Source organism: Anticarsia gemmatalis, chromosome 28 (genome assembly GCF_050436995.1).
Source record: "Anticarsia gemmatalis isolate Benzon Research Colony breed Stoneville strain chromosome 28, ilAntGemm2 primary, whole genome shotgun sequence".
NCBI lineage: Eukaryota > Metazoa > Arthropoda > Insecta > Lepidoptera > Erebidae > Anticarsia > Anticarsia gemmatalis.
The window spans coordinates 4,838,181-4,856,734 of NC_134772.1; the positions used below are offsets into that span (position 1 = coordinate 4,838,181).

Genomic DNA, 18,554 nt, shown 5'->3' on the forward strand with positions numbered 1-18,554 from the left:
ATGAAATTCAGTCCAACTGTAGTCCCTAAGGTATGGTTTCTTTTTGAGGTCAAAATAAAATACTGAACATGTAAATAGGAAGTTTTGGTATGTTTGAATGTATAATGCTTGTGAAAATAGTAGTTTAAAAGGAATTTTTAATCATTTAACTAGCTAGCCCGGTAGACGATTTGCCATAAAAGTATTACTAAAAATGGTTTAAAAATCATAGGAGTTGGTGTTGAAAGGAAAAAAAATAAGGTCGGTCTTTTTTAATGCGATATAATAAAAAAAATAAAATAGGGGTTGGTTTTGAAAGGGAAAAAATTAAGGATGCATATTCATAAATTTATTATTATTCTTTAATGTGGCATAATAAAAAATAATAAAAAATGTCTAAAAAATGGTGTACAACCCTTGTCACTTAGGTGGGACAGTCATGAGTTTAAAAAAAACATCAATTACGACTATGCATACAAGCATTCTCACAACCACATTCACTACTCTAAATTTTTACAGTCAGCGGCAAACGTTACGCTTATCGCAATCCCACCCTATACACGAGTCTGTACACAATTTCTCAGCATTACCTTAGTATAATGTTCACAAAGTTTTTATGTACAAATACATAATGTTTTATTAACGACTGTTAGCGTTGTAAAGTAATAAACGTAGCTTAGAATATACTTTTAAGTGTTAAGTGTTGGTTGTTATTTTGTAAAATTGTATTTTAGTATTAAACTGACTTCAAAAAGTTGGTTCAAAAAAGGGAAAAAGAAGGAAATAAGATTAAAATGGAAAATAAAACACTGAATTATTTGTCAAAGCTATTTGTGCTAGAAATTGTTATCACTTGTTCGAACGGTGAAGGAAAACATTGTGATGAAACCTCTCTAAGTTTTCTGTAAATCAGAATCAGAATCAGAATTTTGAAAATATGTACGACCGCATCTTGGTATAGAGACTAGATTTAAGAATAAGTCCCTCCCTCACTTAACAAGACCCTTGCCCAGCTGTGCGACAGTTTAATAAATAAAGATGTAATATATAAAAAAATTACACTCTATCACTTAAATTTCTCTCTAATTATTCTTATCAAAAAAGGCAACTCCCGCACTAAGAATTGCTCTTGTGTCGCGGGGACTCTAACAAACATACAAACAACGGACACTGCGTACAACCAGACCCAAAACAATAAATTAATTATTTGCGGATCGCACAAATAATTGTTCCGTGTGGGAGTCGAACCGGCGACCTCCCGACGCAATGGCAGCTATGGCTACCTTAACCACTGTGCAATGAAGACTTTAATTATATTATTGTCATACAACACCATAATGTAATATTATAATGCAACGGGTCTTAAACGCGATTGAAAATTAAAGGTTAGGATACCTTATTTGATGACCCGACGTTTCGATAATTTTATGTACTAGCTGACCCGCGCAACTTCGCTTGCGTCACATAAAAGAGAATGGGTCAAAATATTCCCGGTTTTTGTAACATTTTTCACTGGTACTCTGTTCCTATTGGTAGTAGCGTGATGATATATAGCCTATAACCTTCCTCGATAAATGGACTATCTAACACTGAAAGAATTTTTCAAATCGGACCAGTAGTTCCGGAGATTAGCGCGTTCAAACAAACAAACAAACAAACAAACAAACAAACTCTTCAGCTTTATAATATTAGTATAGATAGTATAGATACTAATCGTGAGAGTTTAAAAACGTTAACACCATGATGTTTTATTAACTTAAAAAAAGCCATAGAAAAGCTTTATTACCGCTCACATTTCGCAACAAATCTTCAGCACATACTGAACACGTACTACACAAACTTAGCAAATTTAATATAACTTTGGACAAAGTTCGCAAGATTAAGCGTGTTACATGATACCGTGTAAGGTGCTTCGAAATACAGTGTCACTTACCCGTATGATTATAAAAGGTTAAGGTTTGGTTAGGAAAAGTCTGTCTGTATGTTTGTAACGCTTCCACAACTAAAATGCCTAAGCGATTTGGATGAGAATTTGAATGAAGATAGATTAATACTGGAGGCTAAATTTGGTCTTAAAAGCAATCTTCAGATGGGTAATATAAGGCTTAAGACTACAGTCTACATTTCATCCCAAGTTAAGATTTTACGCTTTCACAACTAAACTGCAAAAACGTTTTGGATGAAATTGTACATGAGGATAGTGTTTTTCTGGAGGCCGGATTTAGATCAACAATATATCGTCAAATGGATTATTAAAGGGATAAAACTGTAGTCTTCGTTTAAGCAAGTTAAAAACTATCTTCTAGCTAATTTTTACCAAAGTTTCTTAAGCGGTTCCGCTGCAACAGCGAAAAAGACAATAAGACTTCTTCTTTCTTCGAAAAAATGACTTTCCAGCTTCTGACTACTGTTAACGACTGTCAAAGATCTTTGAAAATGACACCCGGGACGCACAATATAACGTGCCATCCAAAATATGAAGGAACTCGGTAGGTATAAGATGGCCACCCATCCACAGAACAACTTCGGCAAGCGTGCGTTAACCTCAGAGATCGATCCGCGCGGCTTACCTCACCATATAAGACATGAAAAAAGCTCAATTAACATAATATTACTTACGAATCAAATCGAATAATTTTGTGAAAACATCGCAAAATGCTGTGGCATAATCAATGAATTTCATGAATAATGCAGGCACATGGGCCATTGAGAGCTTTTGAAATAATATGGCCTTATATTGAGGAGAGATAATGATTGTCTGAGTTTGTGTGAAAACGGCCATATTGGTTTTGTAACTAGTTTCTGTCTGTGGTTTTACCCGCAGTAACCAAGCTAGATTAAATAAAATTAATTGTAAAAAATAATTTTATTGTTAATTTATGTTATTCTGGATTAAAATGTTATAGACAGCCCATTCGCAATATATCAGGTCAGGGAAAAAGTCTTTTCGCATTATAGTATGTATGAACTTGAAATAAAATCTCTGTGGCTTCGAGAATCACAAATGAGTACACGGTTCATTAGGTTTCTTTCAGTGAGCTCGTGAGGTACCCAAATATCGAGCTTTTTTGTGTAGAAAAAAGATTTTATTACAAGTTCATACATACTATAATGCGAAAAAACTTTTTCCCCGACCTAATATTTATTGACATATTTTATTTGATAAAAAAATATATTTTTACCGTTAAGTTCGGCGAAAGTTGTTGTATAACGGGATCTTATACTATCAGTAGTTATCTATTCCACGCATAAGATTATCTCATTATCCGTAAATGTCAATGATTAAAACATCTTGTTAGAGTGAAGGCGAGTTGAATTATTCATACTACGTTTATACCAAAACTGTGTAGTATTAACAAGGGTTTAAGATATAAGCGAATACACGGTATTCATATATATAGCTCACTTGCGACGACAATGTGATAATTCGAAAAATTCAAATTTTTTATTTTTAGTTATTCGAAACCGCCATAATGCGCTCTTTATTCTACAAAAACGCCATATTTTTTACTTCAAAAATGGCGACGTAACGAGAGAAAGTGACGCAACTATTGCAGTGTAGCGACGATCAAAAGTTTAAAAATGGTATACTGTAAAATTGAGGTTTTCGAAATGTAACATTATCGTCGCAAGTGAGCGATATAACGCTTATGTTACAAACAGTTAGCGTTAAAGATGATACTTTAAAAAATACTTTATTAGTAGTATATAAAAAAAATATGTCGTGAATTACATATGTACATAATATCACGGCATTTTTCCCACAGGGGTATGCAGAGACTAAAGAACGCCACTTGGTACGATCCTTACAAAATTATAAGTAAAGGTCTCGGGTTCGAATCCCGAGTTGATCAAAAATATGTATCAGAATAGATTTTGTAAAAAAAAGGGAATTTCCTTAGGAATATTGGAAGAATGGAAATATGATATTCGCGCTTACATGTCATAAGTTCGATTTCCACTTGAAACAATATTGTGTAATCCCTAAATGCAGTAAGGGTAGGGACTCCTAAGAAAAAAGGTGTCATTTTTTGTATGTTTGTATGTTTGCTTTTCACATACTACCGTTGCGTCATACAAGCAACTGTAACCGCACTTTTCAATATAATATTAAATTTAATATCATAAATACCAACAATTTTGCTGAAAAGATTTCCACGTTTCAAAACTCTTTTGAAGGCATACATTGATTTTCACACACGTATTGAAAATTGGGCTATTGCCTTTTCAATTCCGCAAAACGTGGCTAAAATGCTTTTCGGTTTGAAGTTTTAGTGAAAAATACTACGAAAAAGGGTAGTTTCTTTCTATTTATGTTTTTTACAGCTGAAATAATTTTAACGATTTTAAACTCTCGTGACTTGTACACATAATATTAAATTGTAATAGCTAGCTGACCCGCGCAACTTCGCTTGCGTCACATAAGAGAGAATTGCTCATAATTTTCCCCGTATCTGTCACATTTTTTACTGGTTAAAAAAAATCAATTCGCACCAGTAATTCCTGAGATTATTGCGTTCAAACAAGAACAAACAAACAAACTCAACCATTTTATAATATTAGTAAGGCCTTAGACGTGGCTTAACGACTGTTATCTTGATTGACAACAATCGTGACCGACTTTTTACGTGCCCTCCGAAGCACGGAGACGCCCAGTTCATATACCACTATGCGGTCACCCATCTATGGAATGACCGCGCAAAAGGCTGCTTAACCTACAGATCGTTTACCGACCGGTGAGCGCAACTGAAAAAAAAAACGCAAAAGTTGTGCTAAACCCGGACGAAGCCAGGGCCTAAAGCTTGTTCAATATAAAAATTAATCCTTAATCCAAACCTGTCATCAATTTCGAGTCGTTTGACCTGTATTACTGCTAGAACGAGATAGCAGACATTATCCCGAAGCTTTTCCTTCAAGAGCGAAAGAGACAGAGCATCGTCTCTAAGCACGTACAATGATCGATTTATCCATTAACCGACCTTTTAGTTAATTATTGGCAGTTAGACGTAAAGGGAATAACGATAGGAATAACTAGCTTTTCCTTGCGGTTCTGTTTCCTTAGATAAAAAGTATTGTGTACCTAAGTGTTTACAGGTTATGAACTATCTGTGTACTTACCCAATGGCTTTTTATCTGTTGAGTAGTTTTTTCGTGAAACAGTAACAAATATACACAAAAACTTCTTAATTACATACCCTTTGAAACAACGTGCCTATTTACTACAAAAATCGCTAATTTATTGCTTTTAGTCTAAAAAAATAAAGTGAAATGAAATGAAAATGGAATGGAAATAATTGTATTGTTGGCAATAAACAAATATAAACAATAAAAAAAGAGAACAATATGTGCACGTATTGCCAACAATAAGGCCCTCATTCAGCTATATGCTGCAATACCACGAAGATATTGCAGCGCTCGTTTTCAATGAGAGCCTCATTTTGAGCGATACTGTTACTTATGGTTACTACAGCAAGTATTAGGTCTTACTTAATATTAATAATAATTAATTAATAAAACATAAAGTAAAGTATCATATCTATGGTAAGTCCTAATTTAAGTTAGCGTTTACAAACATGGTGGCAGCAGCCCAGACCAAATGCCTGTATCGTTTGAACAGCCGTCTGCCTAACACCCTGCATTAAAGGCGAAAAAGTTTTTATTTCTATACACCTTTGCCTACGCCCAGAGGTATAGTATGCAATAGTGTAAAAAATTGAAAGTACCTATTTCCCATAGCCAGTTGCGCTCGCCGGTCGGTAAACGAACTGAGGGTTAAGCAACCAAGCATAGTGGTATTTGAGCTGGGCGTCTCCGTGCTTTGGAAGGCACGTAAAAAGTCGGTCCCGGCTGTTGTCTACTAAGATAACAGTCGTTAAGCCATGTCAAAGGCTTCTCGGGCGGCTTGAACAACTTTGACACTTGGCCTTAGGCCAACTTGATCACTAACCATACGACAAACAAAATAACAATTGTTACATTTGGGAATCAAACCCAAGACGAGGTAAAGAACGACTGTAGAATACAAAGTTGATTCGGCAGAGTATGTAATGTTTTAATGGACCTCAAAATTTACTTCAAAGTATATAAATTACGGCAAGCACTTAACGTGAACGAATTAGCGAACGTGTGCACTACACTGAAATTACTTAGAATATTTTATCAGTTACCACCACGTGGACTTAGGGGTGGCATTTCAATGTGAAACATACAGTTATATTAACACAGTTTATTTGTAACTATATTTCGTCTGCGCGTATTTAAAGTAACGTTTGTCCCATTCCCGTGGGAATTTGGATCCCGTCGATCCCATACAAACCGTGATCTAAAAATTGCTTACGAACTCATAGAAAAATAACTATTTATTTCGGTGTAGTTGTTCTAAAGTCATGTTCGTACATACAATTCTTTATTTTGTTTATGAAGATTAAACATAGTTATTTTGTGTGAAAAATTGTTCGATAACTTCCTAAACTACGCGGTTTCATGTGCAAAGTTTAATCTCTTATTCAATCTTTTTTAAAGCTAAATCTTTAATTATCCATAAAATTTAAAAAAAGTAAATTGCCCCCAATCCATCGCAATATATTATACAATTCTGGATGATGTAAGCTTATGCGTGCCAACCCTAGCACCTCATAACTACATTCCGAGTCCGTCCGAAAATAACGAAAACGTACAACTTCATTAAATGTATGCGAATTCTATGCGAGAAATGTAATAATTTTTAATTTATAAGCTTGTACAGTCACGTAGAAACATAATTCCATTTATTATATACGAAGCTTTGAAATGCATTATCAACTATAACTTTTTAACTCTCGCGTTGCAAGTTTCCTTATAATATATATGTACTTCTTGTCTGCCCGCGTGGACTTTAGTGTTTCCTTTTGTACAACACTTTTTCATTGTTGATCTTTCATATAAAAGTGTTACCTCCTTCGGGAAATTTTCGAAAATCCTCTCTTAATGCTCGTCACTCTTCATAGCTTTAACTTTCAATTTTGACTGTGCGTTGTCCATCAGTCAGTCACCCAATAATTGAAGAGTTTTATGTAATACTAGCTGACCCACGCAACTTGGCTTGCATCACATAAGAGAGAATGGGTGAATTTTCCCCGATTTGAAACACTTTTTACTGGTACTCTGCTCCTATTTGTCGTAGCGTGATGATATGTAGCCTATAGCCTTCCTCAATAAATGGGCTATCTAACACTAAAAGAATTTTTCAAGTTGCACCAGTAGTTCCTGAGATTAGCGCGTTCAACCAAACAAACAAACTCTTCAGCTTTATAATATTAGTATAGATATTGATTAGAATGCGGGAATGCCTGACTTTTCGGTATAGGAAACACTGGCCGACGAGCAGGTCATTGGCAATGGCCTGTTAATGGCCAAACTTATGTGTATTTCATACACCTCTGCCTTCACCTTTGGGCATAACAGGCGTAATATTATTGGCATATGAACATAATATTATTATATTCCACCCCAAAAAAAAACCTTTAAAAACAAAGCGCCTGACACTTTTACATTAGCAAAACAAACTCCGTCATATTGTCAGTTATTGTAAAATATTGCTCTTAAGAAAGTATAAGGCGTCACGTATAAGATACTTTTCCGGGATGTACGTTCCTTGAGGGTGCAGGATAATGACATTGTCACGGTAAATGTACGTAAATATATTCTGTAAACGAAATGGCAAGGTTTTATTCAATACTAACAGAACGACGCGGCTCCGATCGAATGTAATTTGGGCAAATAAAAATTCATTTTTGTAAGAATGTAGCATACAATACAACACATTGCTTAAACAGAGATGGCAGGCAGTCTTGAATGTTCCTAGGTAAATAAATAAATATCATTGGACAACTCACACACGGTCATCTGATTCCAAAGTAAGCAGAGTAGTTGTAGCTACTGTAGTAACCAAATAACTGATAAACATACTTATATACTTCTAAATACATACTTATATAGATAAATTAACAAACAGATTACTTGGCTGATCTTGCTATACCTGAAGTCATCCCTTTTTTGAGATATCATATACAATTTTTTGATCAAGTACAATGTTAGCCCTTCAAAATCATCATGGCTTAGCTTTTTTTTCAAAACTATGTTGGAGTCGGCTTCCAGTCTCACCGAATGCAGCTGAATATCAGTGTACTACATGGAGCGACTGTCTATCTGACCTCCACAACCCAGGAAGTTGGGTTATAACACTAAGATTGGTTGTCAGACTTTCAAGCTTCTGAGTACTGTTACAGTTAACGACTGTCAAAGACCTACGGAATTGAAAGCCGGAACCCATAATTTAACGTGCCTTCCGAAACACGGAGGAACTCAATACGTAAAAGATGGTCACCCATCCACAGAAAAATTTAGAAAAGACAAGCGTAGCCTAACCTCAGAGATCGATCCGCCCGGCAGTTGTTAACACTAGTTAGCACTTCAAAAACAAAAAAAATACTATTTAGCTTACAAAAACTAATATACCTAAAGGAAAAGCGATTGTATGTATTTCTAATTAAAATCCTATCCCTCTAAGCATAGTTCAGAACCTAATAGAAACGTTTTCAAAACAATTTGTAAATGTAAATTGTTCGATACGAACTCGCATACAGGTTGTAAAGATTCTTGTAATTTGTACGCTTTGAATGGAAATAGAAGGGAATTTAAATTGTAGTTTGTTTCCCACATTCACTTACATTTAAAGCAGATAGTTGCATTCATTAAAGGGTTATTTGGCTCAATGGCTTTAGGAAGGAAAATAATAGATCTAAGATACAGGTACTCCAAACCAGAAGATTATAGGCTCTGCATCTAGATGTATAGCCTAGAGTAGCAAAGAAGGGGCTACCACATATCAATAAAGGTCGAATTGTCTGCCGACTATTAGCTGGCACCCCCACCCCTAAGATAAGATGTTAAATATCAAACGCAATATTATGATTTTTGACACACTATAATGCAACGGGTCTTAAATATTTTATTGCATCACGCGATTCGATGAGATGTAATGCAATCGAAGGTATCGAAGTTAACTTTTATTTTTCAATCGCGTTTAGGACCCATTGAGGACGGCCCAAAACTAGATGGGAAACTGTAGTGCAGAAAGACATGAGTGAGTGTGAGGTTTCCGAAGACGATGTCGAGGACAGAGCGAAGTGGAGGAGAAAGACCAAGAAGGCTGACCCCACTACCATATGGGATTCATAGCATGGAAGAGAGAGAGTTTAGGACCTGTTGCTATATTAAGTCCAAATATGAATAAAAAACGGTGTCATCTCTTGAAAATTTTCATTAGAACAGGCGAATATTATCTGCAGATGGTGTTGATTTACGAATTAATCTACTGACTCAACTACTATAAACCCGGGAAGGTGGAATGACGTCGAGTTCCAAAGATATTTTATGATATAATTCATTAAAGTTCTTGAAGAAAATTTTTCACTTACGAACATTCCTTTAGAAAATATTTTAGTTAAAACCTCCTTTTTTCTGCTGTAACAAAATTTTAATATGATTTAATATTTTATATATATATTCGCTTAGCCTTTGTTCCAAACTATGTTGGAGTCGGCTTCCAGTTTCACCGGATGCAGCTGGATACCAGTGTTTTACATGGAGCGACTGCCTATCTGACCTCCACAACCCAGTTACTTGGGTATTAACACGATACCCTTCGGTAAGACTGGTTGTCAGACTTTCAATCTTCTGACTACTGTTAACGACTGTCAAAGATCTTCGAAAATGACAGCCGGGACCCACAATTTAACGTGCCTTCCGAAACACGGAGGAACTCGATATGTATAAGGTGGTCACCCATCCACGGAACTACCTCGGCAAGCGTAGCTTAACCTCAGAGATCGATCCGTGCGGCTGTTGTAAACTAAGCCACGAGCTCCTCTAATGTTTTATATAATACGTTTAAGAGCAAAGTTCGGGATCTCCTGCTAAAACAAGTTGCAGAATCGTCACACTTATCTTAGTTTGTATTTATGAAGTATTGTATATATTATATATATATATATATATATATATATTATATATATTATATGTATTATATTTAGTTTATTGTATGTCTTTAATATCATCTATTTATATAATATATTGAATTATTCGTATTTAATATTTTTATAATTGTAATTAATTATGTATGTATATACTCATCTATATTTATGTATAGTCACATGACCACATTGTTATTTATTTGTAAACCTTTTTCTCTACTAAATTTTCCTCCTTTATAATTTAAACACCTACTTCATTTAATCTCTGCATCACCCCAAGGTAGACTGGCAGAAAATGCCTTAGGCATTAAGTCCGCCTTTATACAAATTGTATAAGAAGTTTAAATAAATAAAATAAATAAATAAATAAATAATGGGTACCTAATTATGGATTAATATTATAAAGAAGTTTTTAATTTACAAAAGTAAAATATTAATTAATTAAGCTTTGCTTTAAGATTATGTTCTTTTCTAGAATCCATCGTCCTATATGATTGGTAATTGAAAGATTTGGGGTAATTAATTAATTATCCTAAAATTAAGACACAAACTAGTTATTTTTCGACTGGGTTTAAGCATAAATCTATTAAGTAAGTTCTGATGTAAATGATACCGCACGTTTAACAAATATCACAGGCTTAATGATTATAATACATTGAACTTACTAAAAAGAATTAAAGGCATTTTAATTAAGCAATTTAGCAATTATAAGATGAATAAAAGCTGTATTTTCACGGATTATTTTGTGTAACTAATGTTCTTTAAACAATCATGTTATTTTGTAAATATAATATTTAGCTACTCAATAAAACACCAGCCTGTACCTTACAGTTCACACGAATATATTGAAATATCACGGAAAATAAATATAACTGACGTCAAGCAAAATCAAATAATTTAGATCACGATTCGATGCAGTCTTACATAGAAACTTTACAACTACACAACTATATTTATAATCAGTGTAAAAAATATGTAAAAAAGTGTTATTTTTTTGAAAAATATTGTTAAAAAGTTTTAAATTTTTGAAAAACATTTGTAAAATTTTTTAAAAATATTTTTTTTCGTCAGTGTTTCCGTACTGTCCTTTTTTTTAAAACTGTGCTCCTTTCTGTGTTTTTGTTTTATTTTTATTTTTGTGGTGTTTCTCTAAACTATGAATTCTTTTTCCATGCTTTCTCCTTCAAAAATGGTAGGTAGAAGAGGTTGTATAAGAACAAAATAGAAAAAATTACGAAAAAATATGGCGGACGCTTGGGATTCGCTTTTTTTATCAATTTTTTCACAATAATATTTCAAAATGCTTCGAGTATTTTCAGCGAGACTGCTTGCTGAAAAGCTTTTTTATTTCATTTTGTAAATAGCAGCGCAAGAACAGCTTAAAAATATTTTAGCAAAAGTTCACAAAATAAATAATTATTTCGAATACCATATGAGTAATGGAGAGTAGTTATTATTTTTTGAAAATAAATTTCACAATTTTAAATCAAAATTTATTTATTAAAATTCACGATTTTTCACGATAAAATAATTTAGAGCTAGCCATGTAGTTTATAGGAATAGCCTAGCTTAGCACTCACAATACAAAATTTAAATAAAATTATTTAATTTTTCTAAAAACCTATTTCAAAAATAGTGTGAGACCGATTTTTTTTAATTTAAGATTTTTCCAAAAAATATTGAAGAGGTCTAGTTACAAAACATATAGTTACTATATTCTTTCTTACACTATTTTTATCAAAAACCAAAAATATAAAAAAATAGCAAATATCCATAGTTTTGAAAAATCTTTTTTACAGCTAATATTATATTTTTCAAAAATTGTAGATTTAGAAATACTAGAATAGTATTAGATTTGATTGCTTTTTAATTAAGAAAATACAGTATTCCAAATTGTCGTTTCGAAGCTCAAAATTAGACTCTATTTCTATTAACAATAAGATATACTTTGCAACAACCTTTAGAGTCCAAAATCGACGCACAAATAAAAAAATACCTATAGAATATTTTACTCTGAAAAGACAACCCCTATTTTGTAAATTTACCCCACTTTACCCCTTTGAATTATTGCATGAACCCCAGTATTGTCGGCGTTACATCAACTGAATTTTTACAAAAAGTGTGTTTTTAAAAAAACAAAAAAAATATTTTATACTTTGCTGAAATAATACGAAAAAAAGTATTTCTATCAATATTAGAGTTATGTATTTAAAGAGTTATAACTGTAATTCGTAGTAATATTTGTAAAAAAAATATTATTAATAAAAATTAAACATACTTTTTGCAATTCCATTTGTATCAACAAAATTGTGCAAACATATTTTAAGTACTGAATTCTAGCACGACAACTAAACTATTTTTACAAAGCACGACACAGTAAATGGACAAAATTTTGGTAAAAAGTTGCAAAAAAAACTCAACTATTTTTTTTTTAGTTTTTACATATTTTTTTATCTTGGGACTACAGAGTCCTGGACATTTGAAAAGTGTTCGTGGGACCAAAACTAACACAAGGCTTTTTATTTTATTAATTTACTTTTTTTATTTAATTTTCACGGTTTTTTTAGGGACTACAAAGTCCCGGACATTTGGAAGGCGTGCGTGGGGCCAAAGCCAAAGCAAGCCTTTTTATTTTATTCTTCTTCTTCTTAGCGTGTCGATGGCAAACAAATTATAGTATATTATCAAAACTTAAAATAGTGTGTGACACTTTCTGTCTTGCTATATACTACCAGCCCAGTATTCAGATTTATTTAATTAATTTATTATTGTGACTATATACAATTATGTCAGTTTACATACAAACGTGTACTTCTAAAAGTATCAGTAAACATTTTACACGTGAATAAAGCTATAATTTCTTTAGCATATTATTAACATGTTGTTAAAATAAATACATTTGTTTTCAGTTTTTAATATTAAATCAAGGGTTTGCTAGTTATTTTTATTATTGAATCGTGGTAATATTTACATGAATTGAGCTAATAATTTTTGTATGAAAAAAATAATGACACATTTTTTTTATTTTTTACAACTTCTAAAAGATGATATTTTTTTAATAAACACGTTGGTAAATTATCTATTTTTACATTTATTTTTCCACATAAAAACACCCTTTGCATATTTTTTCCACCAAAAACAAATACAAAAACAAAAAAAACTTTTTACCAAAATTCGTCCACCAGGCCGCTTCGAAACGGCGCGTTTCACCAAATGCTTTAAGTACCACATTTCGCTAACAGATGGCGTTCCTGCAGAACCGCTCCATATCGCTGGTGGACATGTACATTGACAACTCCGAACCCTCGGAGAACGTGGGACAGATACACTTCTCTCTAGAGTACGACTTCCAGAATACAACCCTGATTCTGAGGATCATTCAGGTGAGATGACTTTTTTATTCCTACTAATATTATAAATGCGAAAGTTTTTGAGAATGTATGTGAGTATGTATGTATGTATGTATGTATGTATGTATGTATGTATGTATGTATGTATGTATGTATGTATGTTTGTTACTCTTTCACGCAAATACTACAGAACCGATTACGATGAAATTTGGTATATACGTAGCTGAAGACCCAGAATAACACATAGAGTTTTTATTCCGGAGTTCCCGAGGATCCAGATTAACACGGGAAGGGTTTCCACGCGGACGAAGTCGCGGGCGGCCTCTAGAATATTATAAAATATTCGTTCACGTTAAAGTGAAAATATGATCCTTGTTATAAAGTATTGTACACACTCTCATAGCATAAAGTTTCAAACCAAACTGTAATTAATACTAATACAAAACTTTCAGTTTCAGCGTTAACAAATGGCTTAAGCCGATCTAAGCCGAATTTAGGCTTAATTGATCGCTAGTAAGCTTAAAAACTTTGTTTAAAAGCCTATTAGTTTTCCTGTAATCGGATATTAATTATTTAGCTTTGATTAAGTTAAAGTTTTGTGATAAGGTTCCGTCTGTATCTATGAAGTACCCTACCAATAGTTTTAAGACTTGTGGTCCATATGAGGTATATAACCGCTGTTAAGGCTCGGGTTCGACTTCCGGATCGAGCAATTTTTTTTTTAGGACAACATTGCTTCTATGGATTGCTCTTGTGTCGCGGGGACTTTTACAAACATACAAACAACGGGCACAAAGTACAACCAGACCCGAAACAACTATTTGTGGATCGCACAAATAATTGTTCCGTGTGGGAGTCTAACTTACGACCTCCCTACGCAATGCTAGTGGCGTGGTGACCTAAACCACTGTGCCACGGAGGCAGTCGAATTGACCGCTAGTAAGCTTGAAAACTTTGTTTAAAAGCCTATTAATTTTACTGTAATCGGATATTAATTATATTATTTACTTTTGATTAAGTTAAAGTTTACTGATATCCGAGTGGTTGCAGGTTCTAACATGAGGCAACACACCAATAACTTTTAGTAGTTATGAGTGTATTAGACATAATTATCACTTGCTCTAACGGTGAAGGAAAACATCGTGGAACCTTGCATGCCTACAATTTGTTAAATACATTTATTGAGGGCTTGAAAGCCCCCAACCCGCACTTTGAGAGGAGACCCTTGCCCTGCAGTGGGATAATAATGGGTTAAAAAAAAACAAAATTTTCAGCCATAACCACACATATTTCTCCCAAATAAATACTTATTATTTCCATCTATTTAAACAAATATTTAGCCATGATTTTTACCATGATACGTCTAATATCATATTTGTTCGCTAAATACAAAACAAATGATAATAATGAAACTACTATTACATTATCACGAATACAATGTGTCTATTGTTATAACAAATAGTGTATGGAAAAATATTTTGTATGTATTTAACAAACATACATACATATTGAAGTCATGAATCGTTTTTATTTTTATAAAGTTCTTACAATAAAAGACTGGGTCAGAGCCCATTCGTCCCCTAAAATTCGTCCCCTAGTATAAAAGTTGTAGATTCGGCCCCTACATAGGTGCCCATTGGTCTCCTGGTAGGGGACCAATTAATATTTTAATAAAAAATATTATTTTTAAGGTACCCATTCGTCCCCTCTAATATATCTATACTAATATTATAAAGCTGAAGAGTTTGTTTGTTTGTTTGTTTGAACGCGCTAATCTCAGGAACTACTGCTCCGATTTGAAAAATTCTTTCAGTGTTAGATAGCCCATTTATCGAGGAAGGTTATAGGCTATATATCATCACGCTACGACCAATAGGAGCAGAGTACGAGTGAAAAATGTTACAAAAACGGGGAAAATTTTTACCATTCTCTCTTATGTGACGCAAGCGAAGTTGCGCGGGTCAGCTAGTATACAATATAAGTTAAAGATTCGGCACCTATTTAGGTGCTTATTGGTCCCCAGAGAAAAAATTTGCTATATTTTACATAAGAAACGGTTAACATAATACACTTGTGAACAGTTTATTAACGGAATTTATTGAATAAATCATAACAGATCATTGAAAAAAGAGCTATGATGAATGATAATCCATCGTTGATTTATCTAGTCTTCAATAATTACTGTGATTTTAGTATTTTTTTTGTACTGTTATATTTTTTTAGATTTAAGCTATTATGATTTTGCATGTATGTAGTTGGTAAATATACAAAAAAATAAGAAGTAATTATTTACTGTTGATATGTGTTCTATTTTTTTCTGCATATTTTATATTTAATGTTGATTTATATGATGGTCAATCAAGACTGATTTTTGTAAAAGAGTTGTATTTTGTTAGTTTCTAGGACATTGTGATTTTGTATATGTTAATCTTATTCGAAATAAACATGATATCTACCGAAATACTATATTTTTTATTATAGCCTTTTCTGCGCGACTGTACCAGGACTACCAAGCTGCAGTATACACATATACATGTACTTATATTAGAAGAATGAATAAAAATAAATATTCTTCAGGGGACGAATGGGCCCCTCAAAAGTTCCAGGGGACGAGTGGGCACAGGGTGCGAATCTTAGGAGACGAATGGGCTCTGACCCAAAAGACGGGTCAGAGCCCATTCGTCCCCTAAAATTCGTCCCCTAGTATAAAAGTTGTAGATTCGGCCCCTACATAGGTGCCCATTGGTCTCCTGGTAGGGGACCAATTAATATTTTAATAAAAAATATTATTTTTAAGGTACCCATTCGTCCCCTCTAATATATCTATACTAATATTATAAAGCTGAAGAGTTTGTTTGTTTGTTTGTTTGAACGCGCTAATCTCAGGAACTACTGCTCCGATTTGAAAAATTCTTTCAGTGTTAGATAGCCCATTTATCGAGGAAGGTTATAGGCTATATATCATCACGCTACGACCAATAGGAGCAGAGTACGAGTGAAAAATGTTACAAAAACGGGGAAAATTTTTACCATTCTCTCTTATGTGACGCAAGCGAAGTTGCGCGGGTCAGCTAGTATACAATATAAGTTAAAGATTCGGCACCTATTTAGGTGCTTATTGGTCCCCAGAGAAAAAATTTGCTATATTTTACATAAGAAACGGTTAACATAATACACTTGTGAACAGTTTATTAACGGAATTTATTGAATAAATCATAACAGATCATTGAAAAAAGAGCTATGATGAATGATAATCCATCGTTGATTTATCTAGTCTTCAATAATTACTGTGATTTTAGTATTTTTTTTGTACTGTTATATTTTTTTAGATTTAAGCTATTATGATTTTGCATGTATGTAGTTGGTAAATATACAAAAAAATAAGAAGTAATTATTTACTGTTGATATGTGTTCTATTTTTTTCTGCATATTTTATATTTAATGTTGATTTATATGATGGTCAATCAAGACTGATTTTTGTAAAAGAGTTGTATTTTGTTAGTTTCTAGGACATTGTGATTTTGTATATGTTAATCTTATTCGAAATAAACATGATATCTACCGAAATACTATATTTTTTATTATAGCCTTTTCTGCGCGACTGTACCAGGACTACCAAGCTGCAGTATACACATATACATGTACTTATATTAGAAGAATGAATAAAAATAAATATTCTTCAGGGGACGAATGGGCCCCTCAAAAGTTCCAGGGGACGAGTGGGCACAGGGTGCGAATCTTAGGAGACGAATGGGCTCTGACCCAAAAGACTTCACAGATAATTTTATTTTCGTTCGAATATAAAGGGACTTACCAGCATCAACTCCTCCTCCCTCCGTGGCGCAGTGGTTTAGGTCGCCACGACGATACCCCTGCGTCGGGAGGTCGTGGGTTCGATTCCCACACGGCACAATAATTTGTGCGATCCACAAATCATTGTTTCGGGTCTGATCGTACTTTGTGTCCGTTGTTTGTATATTTGTAAAAGTCCCCGCGACACAAGAGCAATTCTTAATGCGGGAGTTGTCTTTTTTTAAATAAATAAAAAGTCCTCCACATACGGCCAGTTTCCATGAAACTGGCCGCCGTAGCCGAAATCGGCCAGGACGACATTATTGGTGGAACATCGTCGTACGCCGTATAATCTGTCTGCTTTCATCCCCCGATCGTTTTCAATCGAAGGGAGTCTCCGCTAAGCTTTTTCATATCTTGTTCATATTGAAGATAATCCGTTGCTGGCATTTTGCAAGGCGCCATATTTTTTCCCGTGACATTTTCTTAAATTCCCCTTCTAAATGAGTGATACTAGAGATTTGTGTACAATTTTTGTAGAACGTAATAAAATATGTAGAGAACAAAGATTATGGATATAAACTCTAGTTTATGCCTTTTTGTTAGATTTTAAGTGACACCGTGACACGATTTTTTTAAAATTCTGCTGGAGAACCTAATCCACGCCCCTCGCGGGTGCCATGGGTACTAATTTTTACACATTTTTTTTTCTTAATACTCAATAGTACCGACTGTAGAATATTGCGCTGCAAATCGATTAGTAAATATTAATATTTTCCTTCTTTTTATTATAACACTGTTAAGAAAAATTGGGTGATTAAATATGAAATTTATTTCGGATCTTGTAACCTGTATTAACAAAGATCATGTTATTAATTGCACCACCTCTGCCATAGCAAGTGATGTTATGTATGTGTGTATGTGAATGACCAACTCCAATATTTTCAAGCCAAAAAATATTTAATTTAATTGATTTCCACGCCGCTACCATTACGTTGCAAGGTCGTGGGTTCGATTCCCTCACGATACAATTATTTTATTGCGCATTTTGAAGTAAAAAAGGAAAAGAAAACATTTACAGCAATTCTAATCATTCCTCATTTTTCAGGGCAAGGAGCTCCCAGCTAAAGATCTGAGCGGGACATCGGACCCCTACGTGAGGGTGACCCTGCTCCCGGACAAGAAACACCGCCTGGAGACGAAGATCAAACGACGTACCCTCAACCCTCGGTGGAACGAGACTTTCTATTTCGAGGGCTTCCCGATACAGAAGCTTCAGAGTCGGGTAAGAGATATCTTATAATATTAGGTCGGGGAAAAAGTCTTTTCGCATTATATGATATGTATGTATGAACTTGTAATAAAATATTTTCTCTACACAAAAAAGCTCCATATTTGGGTACCTCACGAGCCCACTGAA

General features: G+C 33.8%; 1 protein-coding gene across 9 annotated transcripts in view; it reads left to right on the top strand.

Annotated features, from left to right (window-relative positions):
* Syt7 (Synaptotagmin 7) overlaps positions 1–18,554 on the top strand; it is a 679,167-nt gene that overhangs the window by 642,043 nt on the left and 18,570 nt on the right. For 8 of the 9 annotated variants that reach the window (XM_076132579.1, XM_076132586.1, XM_076132584.1 and 5 more), the window contains 2 exons: positions 13,235–13,375; positions 18,243–18,419. In XM_076132579.1, coding sequence (XP_075988694.1) covers positions 13,235–13,375; positions 18,243–18,419 — 318 coding nt within the window. Of the gene's footprint in view, positions 1–11,048; positions 11,185–13,234; positions 13,376–18,242; positions 18,420–18,554 lie in introns of those variants that run through there. The other variant, XM_076132588.1, reaches the window with a different exon arrangement.